The sequence below is a fragment of the Engystomops pustulosus genome, chromosome 4 (genome assembly GCF_040894005.1).
Source record: "Engystomops pustulosus chromosome 4, aEngPut4.maternal, whole genome shotgun sequence".
Classification (NCBI taxonomy): Eukaryota; Metazoa; Chordata; class Amphibia; order Anura; family Leptodactylidae; genus Engystomops; species Engystomops pustulosus.
Window position 1 is genome coordinate 34,524,373 of NC_092414.1, and position 18,517 is coordinate 34,542,889.

Here is an 18,517-nt window from a genome sequence, read left to right on the forward strand (position 1 = left end):
AGTTAAGACACTTTATCCAAAAACCCATTTAAAAAGGCAATATGCAAAACTGATGAAAACGACGCACCAAAAACGCCACGTGTTACATCGGCCTTAGATTTGGAGCAGCTCTTTGTAGACTTTCCACTCTTGGTAATAGGGGCAGGTCCCAAGAAGATATGTTCTCTCCGTGTTTGCGTGGGTTTCTTCCGGGTCCTCCGGTTTCCTCCCACACTCCAAAACATACTGGTAGGTTTATTAGACTGTGAGCCCCATTGGGGACAGGGACTGATTTGGCAAGCTCTGTGCATCGCTGCACTGTATAAAATAAAGGAATTATTATTAACTGTAATATGCACAAAGTGGTTAGACGATGGATGGGCACAGCTGTTATGAAACTATATGCATTGATATAAAAAGGAGTGAAGCTGAGTTGAGTAAGTGTGTAATCTCTGGTTTTATATAGGATTGCGTTTAATTAGGATCATGTAAATGTGGTCCATTACAGGAATCATTATCCAGCTTTATCTCCAGTGCTGTGGGAACACTGCTGTGATATCCATTACACATCTCTCTGCACCACTTGGATGCAGTGCACTGCAGAGAGGATGATATAGTGGCGACACGTCAGCTCTGGACAGGCTGCATTGTCCTATTTCACGGATCAGGTCTTTTCCTGACTTTTGCTTCTTCCTAAATCTCTGGCTTCGGCTCTATTCCAGATCCTGCTCCGTCCTCTGCAGTACTAGTGCAGTGCCAGGACATTTTGGAGATTGCTGCATGACTTCCAGCTCTCAGATCCAGCACTAGCCCTAGTCCTCCAGGCCTGGGGTATGGACTTGAGGATGAAGCTGCTCTGAGAACAGCTGAAACCGTGACTGCTGTAAAGTCAGACAGATGGAGATTTGGCTCCCGGAGAGGGGAGGGATGCTTGGGAATGAAGAGGAGGGAGTGGATGCAATGGGCTGGGTGAGGAATCCAAGACACCTGTATGATGTTACCTGCTAAATAATATAGGACTCTGAGAGCTGGGGTATAGGAAACCAGAGACAAGTAGCAGAGCTTATTGGAATACAAGCCTGGAGGTGTGCACTTCAGTTCTGGGATCACTGAGATATTGGAAATCCATTGCAAGAGGGATAACAATACATATATCCCCATATACAATATGGAAATACAGAGAATTCGCTTCAGCAAAGCCTAACACCACAGACCCAACTGCAATCCAAGAAGAGTAAAGATACATGTAAGGAAGATTTTAATGTGAACTAAGAGCTCGGAGTTAACCCACTGCTTGGAGTACAGAATTGGGGAAAGATGGTGCACATCCCGGACGATGCAGATTTTAACTCCTTCCGGGAGCAGTGTGAGAGTCCTGATGGCTGGCAGTGCCAATACAACAAGGGGGGAGTGACTGTGTGGAGCCAGGAGCAAGACAGCGGCCGGGCGGTGAAGAAACTCAAGGTAAATACAAACTTTATTGATGTAGTATCATTGTAATAGTGTGTATGTGAATAGTATAGTATCCGCATCGTATATGGAGCGCTGAACACAAGGGGTTAAGGGAAGCTTTAGACGTATAGTGCGGATACTTTGTAGTACCTTTTGTGTAATGCACCATTATATTATATGCGTCCATAGAGACTACTACATACAGATGGAGCAGAGCTGGATCAGACTTTTAATACGCTCTTATACTATTATCCATTAATTATGATAAATTTCTGTTTCTCTGCCACGGGAAACGTACTTTAACATTGCACAGAGTTTGGCTCAATGACACGTGATCAGCTCTGCTACATCTTACATGTACAACACAAATTTGATGAGTCCAAATGAAAAGACCATGTCCTTCCTCTGCAATAGTAAGGCTGAGTGTGAAGAAGTAGAGAATTGCCTTATGACTGTTATCCCTGGCACCATCAATATAAGAAGGATCATTTATGGTTGTTATAATACGTTACAGACATCTCTGCCAGGGGCTTAACTTGAGGGGGTGCAGAGTTTGCAATCGCACCTGGGCCCAAGATGAGAAGACTATTACTATAAACCATACATTATAGTCTTTGCCTGATGCCCATCATCTTCTAGTTACGCCACTGGTCTCTACTGCCCCTTGGTTCGGGTCTTTCCCTGTGGCAGTACTTGGATAGCTCCTACTCATACATTTGATGTTGATGGAATTTCTATCCTGTACAAAAAGTCATCCCATATTTTATTCTATTGAGAAATGAGATAAGATCACATATGAGAAAAGTAGGGAAAAATCTCAAAAGACAAAGTAAAACTACAACCATGTGATTGCTCTGTAGTAAAGAGAATATGACATGGTATGCGCACCAAATATAGTAGTATATATCCCTATACTACACGACATCCTTTATAGGTTTTCTTAGCGCATCTCCCTATACAGGTACATACATGTATACGAAGCTAAATACATACATTCACTACTGTGTTATTCTATAATAGTATATACATAGTTACTGAATATACTGGTAAGTTGTGGATGCCATCCGTTTACACTGCAGCATATCCCAATAACCTGCATTTATTAGGACGCTAAATCCACCATGCGGTCGGTAGACTATTTAGGGAAATATAGGGAAATATAAACCTGATTCCCTCCCCAAGGTAGTCTTGCCGAGGTGTAACCTGAAGCTTCAGGGAGCATACACAAGATGCGTTTTTGACGCATTCCAAAGGCTTCAACCTTCTTCACATGTTGAAGTGACATTGGGGCACATTTGCTTACCCGGTCCCTCGGAGTTCCCGAAAGTGCATTGTCCATCTGGAATGTACTCGGCTGCGATTCACTTAGATCGTGCTCCTGAATTCCTGCATCTGTCGCTTCCCCGCTGAGGTCCGCCGGAGTGCACCATCCTCCTCCTGGTGCATGTAAGTGCTTGGCTTGCAACACAATTTTGAAGTTAAATTACACGGTTTGTCCGAATCCGTCTGATCGTCCGACGGCCCGCCCCCCTGATTTCTGTCGCCCAAAAGCCGTCACGATTGTGCCAAAATCTGATCGCGTGCGTCAAAAACCCCTTTTAAATCCCTGTCCCTGTCAGGATGTCCGATGAAAGTGCGGCCCGCGGGGCCCTTAGTAAATGAGCCCCATTATGTTTCTATTGTAGTTGCTAAAACTCAATGTTATTTCAACATGTGATCAAGGCTGAAGCCTTTTGAATGCGTCAAAAACACAACAAAAACCGTGACGTGACACAACGCATTGTGTGAATGCGCCCTCAAGGTGAGTTCACACGTTGCGTTTTGGTTGTGTTTTCATTGTGTTTTAAAACTCATTAAACAGCTCAGGAGAGTTGATTTACCTAATTACATTACTGTTCCCATTTGTTAACGCAATGTTAAAACATGCGCTTGCAATGTTTTTAGTAAATGCAAATGTTAACAGTAATGTGTGTGTGAACGTGGCGTCAGTACCCATTCATAGCGTTAGGCCCTATTCCCATGTCTGTATTATGTTCTTTACATTGGCTTTTTGTGTGGTCCACATAGACCTCTTGTGTTATGGACGTGTTATGCCTGTGACTGATCTGTTCCAATTGGTGGATTTGCGTGGCTCATTCCAAAGGCTTGAATAGTGATCAAATGTGGAGGTTACATTACGTTTTAGCAAATGCAGTGGAAACGCAATGTAACCTCAGCTTGTGATCAAGGCTGAAGCCTTTGGGATGCGTCAAAAACGCAGCAAAAAACTTGACACAACGCATCGTCTGAACTTGGCCTCAGACCACTAAGGCTCAGTTCACAACTGCATTCATACATGAGATGGGAAAGCAAGCGATGCAAATACACAAGGATGGCGGGAAAAGTCCACTGAAATCAATCGACACGTTAATGGATCCGTTAGTCTCATGCGTTATTGTTTAAGTGATCATAGCCGAGGTCTGAGCACAGGTGTGAACTGGGTCAAATAATAGTATTTCACATACATTTTGTTCCGTAGCTGTGTGGGTGTTTGGTGTATGTGCCCTAATTCAACCCTTGATTGATGCCCTTTAAAGATGGGTGCACTGTATAGAATGTGACCCCCCACAAGAATCCACCGTTTTGTGTATAAATTGACCAAGATCCTGGAAATGGGTGCAGACTCTTCTGAGGTTTGTCCCCTCTTTTTTAAGCCTATCAGATGATGCTGGAAGGTTGAGGAGGTAATATCCACTCATCCTATGGGGTGGAGATGCTAAACCTGTTAGAGGCCGAGTGCCCAAACTACAGCCCAAAACCCACTTATTACAAGGTGACGAGGCTGCAACTTATTATAGACATCTGAGGAAGAGGGAGGTTCCCCCGAAACATCACATGATGTGCTCTTCATCGTATTGCACCCGCCCTGCCTAGTGGCCCTACTCTGCCTGTTTGGTATGTCCCAAAGAAATAAGGACTGTGGGGGAGCGTGGAGCGCCGGGGTATGATAAAGCCTATGATAGAAGCACTGATAAATCTCCCACTATTTGTGCCTGATTGCTGCCCTACACAAGGGTGAAGCTGTGATTTATCACGGTGTGACTTGTATTCCACTACTATGTATGTGGATTGATGCTTTAAATACACCTTGATTAGTTACCAGGCTGTGTTGTAGTGTTTTCTGTGGGAATGCTCTTGTACCCCCCCCCCCCCAGGAGCCCATTCAGGCATTAGCGTAATTTTCGGAAGGAGGCCATGGATACCAAATATAGGAAGATTACCAATGTTCTGGTGCCTGCATCCATGAGTACGCCTGGTTTATCATGCTTAATTCTGATGGTAGATTTAAATTTAAGTAACTCAACCTGTCTGACAAACTCTGTGCTGCGTGAGGGCCTGGGTGCCCACAGAGATGACTCACTTAAGTGCTACCTCTGGCACCCGCGCCATAGGTTTGCCATCACTGCTATAGGGTCTCTAGGTTTAAAGTTTTAGTTCTGAAGACCAGATGGAAATCACATTTCTAAATTTCAGGGTTAATACTCCAGGGCCAGAACAAGTAATCAAGTAATACAAAATGGCGGAAATTTATGAAGACTGTCGTTTTCAACACCAATCTTAATATTTCCACTACCCCCCCCCCCTCTCCCACCACTGGTACAAGGGGTGCAAATCTACTAAGAGGCTCTGGACTTAGGATCTCCAGCTGGTCGGACCTGTTTAGAGCAGGTCTGACTTGGCATCAATTTCAGCTATAGTCTCCAGCGGTTTTCTGGCAGATACTATAGTGAATATGGTGGGTCGGGGCGCTGACGCCCTTGCCTGTCCAACTCCTACTCCATTCTCCATGCTGTCACGGCCAAAGTGGCACGGGCCGCAGAGAAGCTCAAAATGGAGTGCCTTCTCCGCCAAATAACTGGTGGAGAAGGCATAGTAGAAACCCCCTTTATGTGGCTCCGCAGAACTGTGAAGTACTTTCTTTAAGAAGCAATGTTTGACACAAGGTTATACTGGCCAACTTACATTACATTGATACAGCACAATTTCCCCTCATTTTAGAAGTATCCAAGGCATTTTGGGAGAGCTGGCAACTACACACATGGGAGGAGTAATCTGTAAATTAAAAAAAACATTATTTACTTTAATTTAACACAAAACCAGAGTGTTCTTTATTTGTGGGTGAGTTTTTCATGTGATACATTGTATATTTAAGGTTACATTCACACGGACGTATGAAAACGGCCGTATCCGTACCGTACCGTACCGTTTTTTTACGGATTACATACGGCCACATTAATTTCAATTGACAATACGTCTGACCATTTATATTGCTGTTGTTAACTCCGTTCTGTACCGTTTATACTAGCCGTATAAAAATATAGAGCATGTCCTATTTTCTCCCGTATTTCAGTTCCGTATGCCCTAGAAGTCTATGGGGACGTATAAAATACATACATACGGGTTACATACGTGCTGCATACGGATGAAAAACGTCACGTATATACGGCCCGTAAATACGGGACTGGAGAAATCATAAGTCCATTGTGAATGTAGGCTAATTGTATCATCTTGGTGAACTTGTAATTAATATTTTTAACAAAATTTAAGTCTTTTCGAGGAGAATTAAGAAAAACCCCAATTCTGAGTAATTTTACGCTATATGTAAATTTGGGAGATCAAAGATTTTTTTTTTTTTTGCATCTTCTTCTTCTAAGAGCCATAACTGTTAATATTTTCTGAAAAGTGGAGCTATTTAAAGGTGTATCTTTAGGAAATCATGGAACCCTTGTTAATATTATTTTTATTATTGTAAAAAAAAATAAGAAAAATAAAAAAATAATACCATGATTACAATAATAAAATAAAAATAATATTTGAATTTTAAAAAACACCCTTCTGTCTATGTGGGTGACTGATACAACCCCACCCCATATCTTAAAAAATATACCCTGTATCCTATAATTCAACATATATACGGAATTACTTTCGCCAAACTAAAGAAATGTAAGTTTAACTCTTTGTGGCCTACATTTTATAGCACAAACTCTTTATTTCTGCTTCAGTAATAAACTTCTTTTTGTAGACTGTAGCTGAGTTTCAGTGCGTGAAATGGCTTTCATCTGCAGCTCCTGACACATGAAACATTTGGCTTTCAGGGTATTTCTGGAAGATCAAACACTCTTGTCAAATGTTGGTGTCACTTCCGTGGCGGTAAACAGTGCGGAGGAAGCTTAGTCAATACTAGTACTACAACTCCACTAGGCAGGAAATCATGACATTGCTTTTAAATAAACTTCAACTTGACAAATCTGGGGCATCTTGTGTCTGGGATATTCGGGAGGAAATTCTTCCAATTTTCATACCACAAATGGCGCTTTTTTTTCATCTTCTCAAAATGCGTGATATATGCGTGGTGCCCCTCCCCAAATCCAATTGCTTCTTTCTTAGCACAAAGCATACAGTATCTTTCCCAGGCAATGTGTCTGCATCGCTCCAGGCAAGCAATAAAGTGATGGTTTTATATCTCACCTAGAAAATGATTCAATTTACAGTGCGGTTCGCTGTGCATCTTTGGCAGGGAGTAGCAGAAATATATTAGGCAATTTTAAACAAGACGTCTTATTTAACAGTTGTCAGGCCACCGCGGTATCCAGAAGTTTTGAAAATTTCCTTTAAAAAAATGCAAATATATCAATAAAAACTATGAAACTTTCTTTTTTACTCTGTCAGGATGTTTCTTTGCATTAATATTCAATAAATTGTCATGACGGCTTTTCAAGGGAAAGGTTCCTTAGGGACCATCTACAGTTAGATGAGATATCAGGCGATGATCTCCGGGAAAAAAAAAATAAAATTTGCCAATACAACATTTTCTCAATGTTGTGTATGAAGTTATATTGCAAGTCTGTGTCTTTCTTGGAAATGTGTTGGGTCTCCAAATATCACTTAGTAATAGTCGGGGATATAAATATGTCAGTGGGTCTGTTTCCATTAGAAGAGAGCGGGTTTCTAGTTGGATCTCTGAAGTGTGGTTCAACCCATTGCTGCGGGTTCCCTTTTCTATTTTTGCCTATTTTTTCATTTTTGCCTATTTTTCCAAAAGCCAGGACTTACAGTTTGGACTTTCTACTGATACCACTCAGTATTACCGCCAAAACCGACTTTATATGATTGGGTCTCATGAGCCCTCTCCATTCATTCTTAACAACGATGCACCATAATAGTACGGTGCTTGCCATTCATTTGTTGAGTTCTGGGTAGTCTAGAATTTCCATTAGTATCTGGACAAGTATAAAAATGTAAAATGCCATACACTTCTATCCTCAGAGCTCCCTTCCACCAGCAGGGCTCCCGTTCCTGCCAACATTGGTCATGCCTCTAAGTGGAGAGGCCCCCCATGCTCACTGAGGGCCGATCACAGGCCTCACTGGTCATGTGCATGGATGTTGGCGGTACTCCTGGTTCTTACACATATCCACTGAAGCCAATGGTTGGTTTACAGTAGTTATGGGAGTTCCACCACTTCTGGGTTCCAGTTGGGTCTAAAACTATAGGCCTTGTCCAGAGTAGTTGAGTATACCTCTTTCAGGTGAGTGGTAAGCTGCAGAAAGAACAAGGACCTCCCCAAGATCTGATCCATTACATCTTCTGGGAACCTGGTCTTAAAGTTTATTCAGGAATTCTGAAAAGCCTTGCAGCACTGGGGACCTGGGTTCAAGTCCCATCCAGGTCAACATTTGCATAGAGTTTGTATGTTCTCTCCATGTTTGCGTGGGTTTCCTCCGGTTTCTTCCCACACTCCAGAAACCTACTGGTAGGTTGATTAGATTGTGAGCCCCATGGGGACAGGGACTGATCTTGCAAACTGTGTAGCACTTCAGAATCTGTGTGCGCTATATAAATAAAGGAATTATTATTTATTATTATCCCAGTAAGGGCAGGGGTGTACTTGCTCTGAAACTTCCTGTGTTCAGACCTTCATCTGGCTTTGATTTCGCAAGAGAAACAGGATCTGCTCTGCAAATAAGTGGCCTTCTTGGAATGACACCCCACAGTCATAGGCTATTCACAGGATTAAGTGGTTCCTGTAACACCGCCCCCCATTCTGCCCATGCTTGTGGCAGGACACAGGGCCAAATACCAGAAGTACCAGAGGGAATTGTGTTTTCTTTCATTTTTGGTACCCTTTCCCTCACGCCCCCCACCCCTTGGGGTTTACTAGAATTCCTGGGAAAGCCCTTTAATGAAAAGATGTGATTCTTTTTCTTGGTGTAAGAAGGGAGCAACTATATACTGTGAGAACCTAATTGTCAGCAGTTAGGGTATGGTTTAATAAATTTGATATTATTGGGGTTATATTCTATTGTACCTTTACCATTATAGCACCTCATCTAGGTCATGGTTCCTAATGGCTTCTCTAATACAGACGGTCCCCTACTTAAGAACACCTGACTTACTTACCCCTAGTTACAAACGGACCTCTGGATTTTGATAATTTACTGTACTTTATGCATAGGCTACATAAAACAGCTATAACCGTTATCAAAGGTGTCTGCAATGAAGCTTTATTGTTGGTCCTGGTTCTTATGACCAAGCTACAGAACCTAACGATTTTACTATTGAGTCACAATAAAAGTTATCAAAGAAAAGAAATATCGGATGTGGTCCCATACCATTCCTCAGTGGTAAGATAAACAGAATCGGGATAATATGATAAATGTTAGTGTAGTAGTCTCTTCCAGTCACACAGATTATAGTTATTTTCCTACACACAGTAATCCCTTGTCCCTACAAATCATCAGCTGCAGCACCGCGGTGTCTGTTCTGTACATACAGTTTACTTTAATCATATGTTTTATCGACTTGTTATTATGTCTAATATAATTATTCAACAATCCACTAGTTCATGGTGAGCATGAGGAAGGCCTTGCACCTCCTCAGTAGTAACCTGTGAATTGTATTACTTAAAAAGTTTTTTTTTTTTTTTTTTTTCTCTGGATCAATCCTCTATAAATGTCAAGGCAATTTGAGTCCGGGCAGCTCGGGGTGATTAGTGTCCCAAATTACACTGACGGGTTCTATGTAAGTTGTTTGTATTTATAAAGACTGCATTTTGCAAGTCTCAGCAGCAAAAAGAAAAAAAAAATACAGCTCCCCTTTCCTGTACAATGACCTCCTGTATAAAACACCACTGATCCATCATTACACCACTACTGACAAATGATGTCATAGCTTATCTCCTCCCCCTCCCTGTACAATGACCTCTATATAGTTAATACTGACCCATCATTACATCACTACTGACAATAGATGATGTCACCGCTCATCTCCCCCCTCCTGTACAGTGACCTCTATATAGATAACACTAACCCATCATTATATCACTACTGACAGTAAATGATGTCACAGCTTATCTCCTCCCCCTCCCTGTACAATGACCTCTATATAGATAACACTGACCCATCATTATATCACCACTGACAATAGATGATGTCAGGGCTTATCTCCCCCTCCCTGTACAATGACCTCTATATAGATAACTGACCCATCATTACATCACTACTGACAAATGATGTCACAGCTTATCTCCTTCCCTCTGTACAATGACCTCTATATAGATAAGCTGTGACATCATCTATTGTCAGTAGTGATGTAATGATGGGTCAGTGTTATCTCCTCCACTCCCTATACAATGTCCTCTATATAAATAACACTGACCCATCATTGCATCACTACTGACAATAGGTGATGTTAAAACTTTGGCTGGAGGACATTTTCATTAAAGAGGTTGTCCGACTCTTTAAAAAAAAACTAGCAGACGGGCTGGGGAGGGAAGTTTAAAAAAAAAAAGAAAGAAAGCTGTACTCTCCTCCTCCGTCGCTCCCGGGGTCCTGCGCCCCTGTCTCGCTGGACTTTGCCCCTGGAAGCTCCGCTGAGTTCGGCTTCCGCTCTGCCCCAATATCTCAGCACAGGATACGGCACTGGAAGGGGACAGCTGGGCATGGCCGTCCACCTCGGTCGGCCACTCTAGGAATAAGTTGCTCGGTTGATGTAGTAAAAGACTATGGCCATTCATTTGGCAGCCGCCTAATATTAATCTATATGCTGGACATGTGTAGAACACATGAACTTGCTCCCGTCGAGTGTTTTACAAGCCGCAGTCATCTGATTATATATACGGAGAGATGGCTCCTGCCTTCTAGTGTTCTATTTTTAATATTTAACAATGGTGCAGAGGTATCTTGTTGCTGCTGAAATGTCAGAGGTCTCATCTGTCTGGCAAGTGCTGGAGGCTTCATCTCCTGATTAAATGATCCCTGGGCTTTTCAATGACGTCACTTATGGGGGAGTTTCCTAAAGATTTCTGAAGATTAAATTACTCAATGTGAATTACATTGTATACAGAGGTCAAGAAGGTTCCTATAACAATTATACATCTTCCACCTCATGATGATCTGGTCCCAACAAAATTTGTCATCAATCATTTAGCCAGAATAGGTCTAGCATTTAGTGCTCTTTCATTTATTTAATTTTTAAAATGTTGGCGTTTTTAATAGAATTTGAAATTGCATTCTTCCGATGTAGAACTCCAAAGCATCTGCATAACAATGAATTAAACTTTGGCCATCAATAATAGGAATATAGACCATGCTGCATATACATTGACTTCCATAATATGTCAGTATGCAATAGACTCTTAAGCGCCCCCTAGTGGTTGCTGTGGAATTATATTTCTCTGCAGTACTGGTCAGGACGTAGCAGGTGCTGAATATAAAGGGAATCTATACATTTGATTAAATTCTATACAGGTAGTCCCTGGGTTACACACATACATATTGTAAGTCTGAACAGGTATATTTTACAAGTGTAACTCCAGACAAATTAATTTTTGTGACAATTGGATTTTAAACATTTGGGTTGACAAGGGAACAAGGATTAACAATAAAGTGAATTGCAGACACATTACAGTTGACCATTGCAGCCTTGGAATAAAGTTCAGTAAATTACCATCATCCGGGGAGCATCACCAGAGGTCACAGTGAACAGATAGGGGTGTTTGTAACTAGGAACCGGGTGTCCTTAATTTGGTCACGGCCTGTAATACAATAAGACCACTCAAAACGTAGTGTTCCAGCTGGGAATCTTACGGCCCTTTCAAATTTTTGCTTTGGAGAAATACCTAGGGTAAGACCCTAATCAATTGCAAAGAACCAAAAACTCCTTGAAGAGTAGATCCTTTGGAGGTTTCTCGATATTCTAGGGTTATCAATGTGGGTAAAATGTCTGCATTCTGTAAACCATCATGCATCTATAAGTTTGCAGATCACTTGGCGTCCAGCCATAGGTTATTGCACTGCAGTACAATGTGAATTGTCTGAATATGCAGAACGGCTCATTCAGTAGAATCATGAAATTGCTCCTTGTGCATATTCTACAAAGCAAATAGCCCCCGAAGGAAAGCTGTGGTCACGCTCCCAGCACTGTCCGCGCAATAGTTGTTTATCCCATAGGAGCTAAAACTTGTATAATGAGCCCGGTAGCATTAATCATTCTCTCTGTAGTGCTTGGAAAATAAGTCTGAAGACTGCAATAAGGAATTTATTTAAAGAGGTTTTGTGATATAATTTTTTTTTTACCCAGCAACTGTACAGTAAAGTTTTTTTCATCTTATTTTCAGGCTACAGTGTGGCATCAGCAATGACTGTGATATCCAGTCCTGGAATAGTAGCCTGGCCATGCATTTTTATTGCAGAAAGTATGGAGGCGGAATATAGTATTGTATGCCAGCCACTGAAACGTCATGTATATCCAGACCGCTAAGTTATTGCCCTTCTTCTGCTTTCATTTCTACGTGTGCTGTATATTATTGTCAGGGCTGGGAGTCTGTGGACCCTCTGGACCACCGCGGGAGATGGTACTAGCCGCCCTGGGACCGGAGTCTAAGTGGCACCTGGTTTTCACCAGAGCCCACTGCAAAGCGGGTTGGACTTGCTGCGACTTGAAGATCCGACAAGGGTCACAGGAAGAGGCAGAAACTTATAGCAGGCAAGCGCCAATTACCGGCGCGCTGGCCCTTTAAACCTGAGCGAGCTGGCACGCGCGCCCTAAGAGATGGGAGCGCTCGCGCCAAGCCACGGGAGCAGGAGAGGACATCGCTGGAGCCAGGGGAGGTGAGATGAGCTGAGCTCCGGAGCGACGCTGAGGGGCACGGGTGCGCCCGCGATCCGAGACAGGGATTGCGGGAGCACCCGTGACAATTATACTATATATTGCCTGTTCAGCGGTGGTGTGATACCTGTTTCTTCTGCATACAACATGGCTTTTTAGGATACAGCAAGTATTACCATGGTATTATGTGATCCAAAGATAAAACTTTGTACCTGATTCTAGATGATAATAATTTTGGTGTATGTTGGCAACAACCCTATTTCCTTTAAGCCATGCCACCCTGTCAGATGTAGAGCAACAAAAATACATAGTAAATATGGCGCACAGCACATAGGCTGCTTTTATGTTGTATGGTGTTATCCAGGTCCATGGGCATTAGAGGGGACCATGCTATGTGGGCTTGTTTCTGATTTTGCATTAGGATCAAAGGGCTTCAATATAAGCTTCAACTTAAACTTCAACCTATTGCCAGATCACACAAACCTCTCTCTCTTTCTCTCTCTCTCTCTCTCTTTCTCTCTCTCTCTTTCTCTCTCTCTTTCTCTCTCTCTTTCTCTCTCTCTTTCTCTCTCTCTTTCTCTCTCTCTTTCTCTCTCTCTTTCTCTCTCTCTTTCTCTCTCTCTCTCTTTCTCTCTCTTTCTCTCTCTTTCTCTCTCTTTCTCTCTCTTTCTCTCTCTTTCTCTCTCTTTCTCTCTCTCTCTCTCTTTCTCTCTTTCTCTTTCTCTTTCTCTTTCTTTTTCTCTCTCTCTTTTTCGCTCTTTCTCTCCTTTTTTGGGGAAAAAACAAAGGTATAAGACATAAGAACTGTTCCTACCAGAGGGGGCCCCGTGTTCTTACAATCTTTCATCCTGGCGGTAGATTACCTTTAACGTTATCTGCAAGTTCTCATTCCCTCAGTATATTTCCTCTATTTTTCAAAATGAGAAAAATTCTTAAAATGCTATTAAAGCTTTGGAACCAGGGACCTGAGTGGAAATATATGTACGTTGGTCACAATGTTCCTTGTGTCTGTAATTCCTCATGAATCTTCTAATATCTTGCGCTTGGACTTCGATCATTAAAACTCCACTCTACAACAATTAACCGGTTACTTGTGCAGAAAATCCATGACTACCTAGAAGATTTATGAAGTTTATAACATTATTATTAATATCTTGGATTATACTGAAGCTCTGAACTATTCGAGCAACAAACTACAATTTCCTTCCTTTGCAAAACTTGTGTCATACTTTTACCACTTACAACACACAATGGAGAAGACAATGCATGTAGTCATTAGAGCCGCAACTTGAGAACTTGCATTTCTATGGAATTTGGAACTCGTTGCCCTGAGAGGAAAGCAGATTAAACATTGGACCTGGCAGGATCTGTGTCCGTAACCTACAGCAGTTTGATGATAATACAATGCCTAATACTTATGGGCTAAAGGCTTACATGAGAAGCACGGAAGAGACTAATTCTAATTGGAAATGTTTTGCAAACCTTATACTGATCTTGTATCTATTAAAATATTTAGGCTCCTAAATTTGGTTAATGGAGGTTGGTCGAGATTAAGAACAAACTCTGCAATTTGTAAAACTACAGCACCATAGGGTAGAAGGCATATGATCTCCAGATACAGGGTGGGAAGAGGTTATTGGACCATTCGCACATGCCGTATACCACAACTATGTATTGACGGGGGTCATCGATGATATTCGGCTTGTAAAATTTAACACAAGGTGACTAAAAAAACGGACTTTTAGGAATGCAATAATGAAATCGCCTCTATAAATGCTGGCATAGGAGGACATGGCCAAGAAGGGCACATTTGGCTCGTAAAAGAAATCTACTATTTATTTTATCCATTAAGTCCTAAGTTGGTTTTCCCATTAAAAAAAATCAGATTGGTGAGGTTGCACACGCAGTAACCCATCGGTCAGAGTTTCTCAAAGAGGAGGAAACTGACAGCTCCCTTCTCTAAGTGATGGCTGAACCAAGTCGCTGCAACTTCCCTCCCAGACAAATATATGGGAGCTAAACTGCTGTATCCCGGTCTAGCCACTATACAGAACTGTATATCTCGTGTTCCATTCCAATGATAAAAAACCTAGATATGTATCCCCTTCTAGTAAGTCTGTTCTTTTGTAAATTCTAGTATATTTTCTTAAATCTCTGTTTGGTCGATCTGATATTCCTTCTTGAACTTTTTTTTTAGGGGGGGAGCGAGGTTTGGCCTTCGATCTATCACGTAAAGCAGAAAACTGCATTTCTAGCATTAGGAAAAAAAGTTTACTTATGCAGTTTTTATTTCATAAGAATAATAAAACCGAGCAAAAAAAAAAATTAACAATTTTATTTCCATTCAGTTAGTCTAAAAACAAGCCACACATCTCCAATGTTACTCCTTTGTCTAGTTCTCTGATGCTTTGGGCCATTTAGGTTGGTTATATAAGAATAGAGAAAATCCTCATAGGCAGATTCCGTATATATGTTCTGAAATTTCATCCAAGTTCTTCACCCGCCAGCCAAATATCTGCAGTCCTGGCAGAAATCTCTCGTCTTCTAAGTAAAAAAACAAGTTTAGTCTTTTCTTTTGTAAAAAGTGGATAGTAGTGTGCAGTCAGCAAAAGAGCATTACTGAAGTGTGAAATGAATGGAGGACTAGGAAGATGCAGTTCTGGAAAGTATAGATCCACCTATATCCTGAATTACAGCCAGTACTTAGCCACATTCGCTGCAGGATTCAGAGTTATATTCAGGTATGCGACTAAAAATCCCTACACCCCACCCCCAATATCCATCATTGTCTTTGGATTGGCAGAACATGTGTGCTTTCGGAAATGGCTTGCGTTGTTCAAACAAAGTTCAGGAGTTGGTCTAAGTTCACACTACCTCATAGGGTTGGCAAAAAGAGCGCTGCAGCTAGCTTTTTTTTTTTAATTTGCTGACGCCACAAATTGAGGTGTAAACCGGGCCCTTTTGGGTGTAGCTCCCCGGCCCAAATTGCTACCTCCAAGCTTTGAGACCTGATGACTCTTAGGGAAATGGCTCATGAAACAAGTGTCAGTATTTGTCGGGGTTTATGTTCAGTTACATCCTTAGAGTTTCAAGCCTTCTTTTTTCGCATCCAGTTTTTGAGCTGCTACTTCTTTGAAACGCATGTGTGAAAAACTGATCAGTTGGCTCTCATCCGGGTGCCGTCCAGTTGGCGTCGATGTGTGAGATTCACACACGACTCAAACAAAAGTTTGGCATGTTGCAATTTTCTTGGATAGGATTGAAACAACGGAGCATAAATAAGACCGAAAATGAGCGTGCTACTGTTAATGTGTAAGAGTTCTATCTGATCTAAGCAAGACTTCTTAGACTAGTAGTGGGCAATTAATTTTCCCATGGGGCCACATGAGAAAGTGGAATGGTTTTAGAGGATCAACTAATATACTAAAAGGACATCTTCCACCAGGATGAAGGACTGTATGCAAATGAGCCTGAGGGACTTAGGTGCCATTAACACATAGGGAGTCTTGGGCTCCTTTGCATACAGTCCTTCATCCTGGTGGTAGATGCCCTTTAACTCAGTTCTACCCAACTCAAATCTTGCAGCCTTCAGCTTCCTTAATGCCAACAATATTGGCCATCTTCCAGAAGTAATATTTCTGCCCAGCAACGAGGCACAACAAGGTATCATCCCAGCACATCAGCGCGTCAACTCCACGACTACATGCAGCAATAGAGGATCAAGACCAAACTAGGAGGACTCCAAAACAATCGGGCAGCCAAGAAGCCAACTGGTATCATAGCATCCAGGACCGAACAAGTCATGCCTCAGCGGATTGTTGTTTGGGTGCAAGGGTCGTGGAGCCATGGTTATGGAGTTCACATATTTTAATGATCTCATGCAGGCCGGTCAGAGAGAGAGGGCCAGATATGGCCTGTGAGCCATACAGTGCCCAGGTCTGCCTTAGCATATTAGGGGTAAATTTGATAATTGATTGTTCATCTAATTAGAGTCTCTCAAGACTATATCCCCAATAACTTGGATACACTGGTAGAAAGGGGTTGTATTATAGATTTAAACAAAAAAAAACCTGCATTGTGTATATTTCTGTAAGAAATCATCTCAACCTAACTCTCATTATGCAATGGAAAGGATACCCCAGCACGTCCACAGGATTCATCAAAACACTTCTCAATTCATGCACTACATTATTATTGTCTCATTAACTACAAGCAGTAAGGTATGAACATGGCTTTACATGCTTCATGCTGAAAAGAGCATGTTTTATGTGGATTTTAAAATGGAACCAATAACTTGAGAAGTTTTTCTATGAATCCTGTGGACGTGCTGGAGTATCCTTTCCATTGTATCCTGAGTCCCTAGGTGCATTGTATCCGTGCACCTTCTTGGCTGTAGAGGTGAGGTGGTCTTTTTTCTTCTAGTGTAGCTCTCATAATGCTGCATTGCCAGACAAGCCTCTGTACATGGGTCGCTATTGATAAGAAAACCTGCCCAATCACGGTTGCTCATAACTGTATAATTTTTGGGGGCTGAAACTTAAGGTATTTACATTTTGAGAATTGGATGCCAATTTGGGTTGAGAAATGCCCTATGTCCAGAATATTAGTTGGCATCGGAGATTATGAGTCTCAAAAACCAAGTTTCTTCTTCAATATAATAACTTGTGCCTGAAGTTAAGTATCAGTGTGTTTGGCCAGGAAGGGGTTGATGGTTTTCTAGTGAACAACTAGTCTCCCTATCGCTGTAGGTTTCCTCTTGGCTGTGAATAGCCACTCAAGATGCTGCCTGAGGTTTCAAAGGACTCGTTTTCTGTTCCTATAAATTATAAATGAAAGATAATGAGAAGACAAGACTTGGTTCCCCCACTGATGTAACAACAAAGGGGTTTCTCTCGAGGAGATGGAACATTGTGGTCTAGGAGCTCATTTATATTATATATTAATAGACCACGCAATTATTGGTTAAAATATATATTTAATTAAAACATTACTCCCTGCACTGTGAATATTACCTACCTCTCATACCTGTACTGTTTATTCATTTGTCTGAATTGTATATAAATATTTTCCGGTTTCTGAACTGTGTTACAAAATGGCAGAGGTTGTACAAAGTGCCATAGAGTTTCAAGACCTTGTTACTCTAGTGATGATGAACTTAGGTTTTGGGGTGATGTTCACTCTAACGTTCTACGTGATAAACTATGATGATAATATTTAACGCCAAGGCCCTTTTTGTTTTTGTGTTTCTATTTTTCACTCCCCACCTTCGAAAATCCATAGCTTTATTTTTCCGTGTAGAGAGCTGTATGAGCGCTTATTATCTGTGTAATAAATTGTACTTTCCAGTGATGGTATTTAATATTCCATTCTATGTACTGGGAAGCTGCCAAAAACTGCAAAATGTGGTGCAATTTCTTGTGGGATCTGTTTTTCGGCTTTTACTGTATGCTCCAAATGACACTGCGCTTCTATTCTTCTGTATTCTCTGCATTGTAAATGGTTAAGCACTGCCTGCACATGTTAGTGGTGGGCGTTTTCTACAATTTGCAACAAATGACCAGTATGAAGGCAGAAGGATCAGCCCATTAAGGATGTATGAAGGGGGGCTCATAGGTTAAGAAATGGGGATACCACCTACCCACAAACATGTACTTGTCAACTGGAACCTCACTGATCCTGATTTTATCCAGTCACAACACCACAGCAAGTAGATCAAGCGTCCAACCTGTTGTTCTGTTCAGAGTCTACGGTCAATCACTTAGATGTTAGAACTGGAGTGTAGATGCTTGCAGCCCTACATTTATGTTCTTATTGTCTCCTGGGCCCATGTCCTCCTGGCCATGGTCACGCCAAACCAAGAGCATGGGATTCTCATTTTGGCCATCGTAAGGATTATTGATGATTGACCGATAGATGACTCTTAAAGTCTATACATCTT

The 18,517-nt window shown here is 41.7% G+C and overlaps 1 protein-coding gene across 1 annotated transcript in view; it reads left to right on the forward strand.

Moving 5' to 3' along the window:
* Window positions 1–584: 584 nt before the first annotated feature.
* The window catches only part of LOC140126341 (START domain-containing protein 10-like), a 30,638-nt gene continuing 12,705 nt past the window's right edge, over window positions 585–18,517 (forward strand). The window contains exon 1 of the mRNA XM_072145652.1: window positions 585–1,443. Within this exon, the coding sequence (XP_072001753.1) occupies window positions 1,297–1,443 (147 nt within the window). The 5' untranslated portion in view covers window positions 585–1,296. The remainder of the gene's footprint in view (window positions 1,444–18,517) is intronic.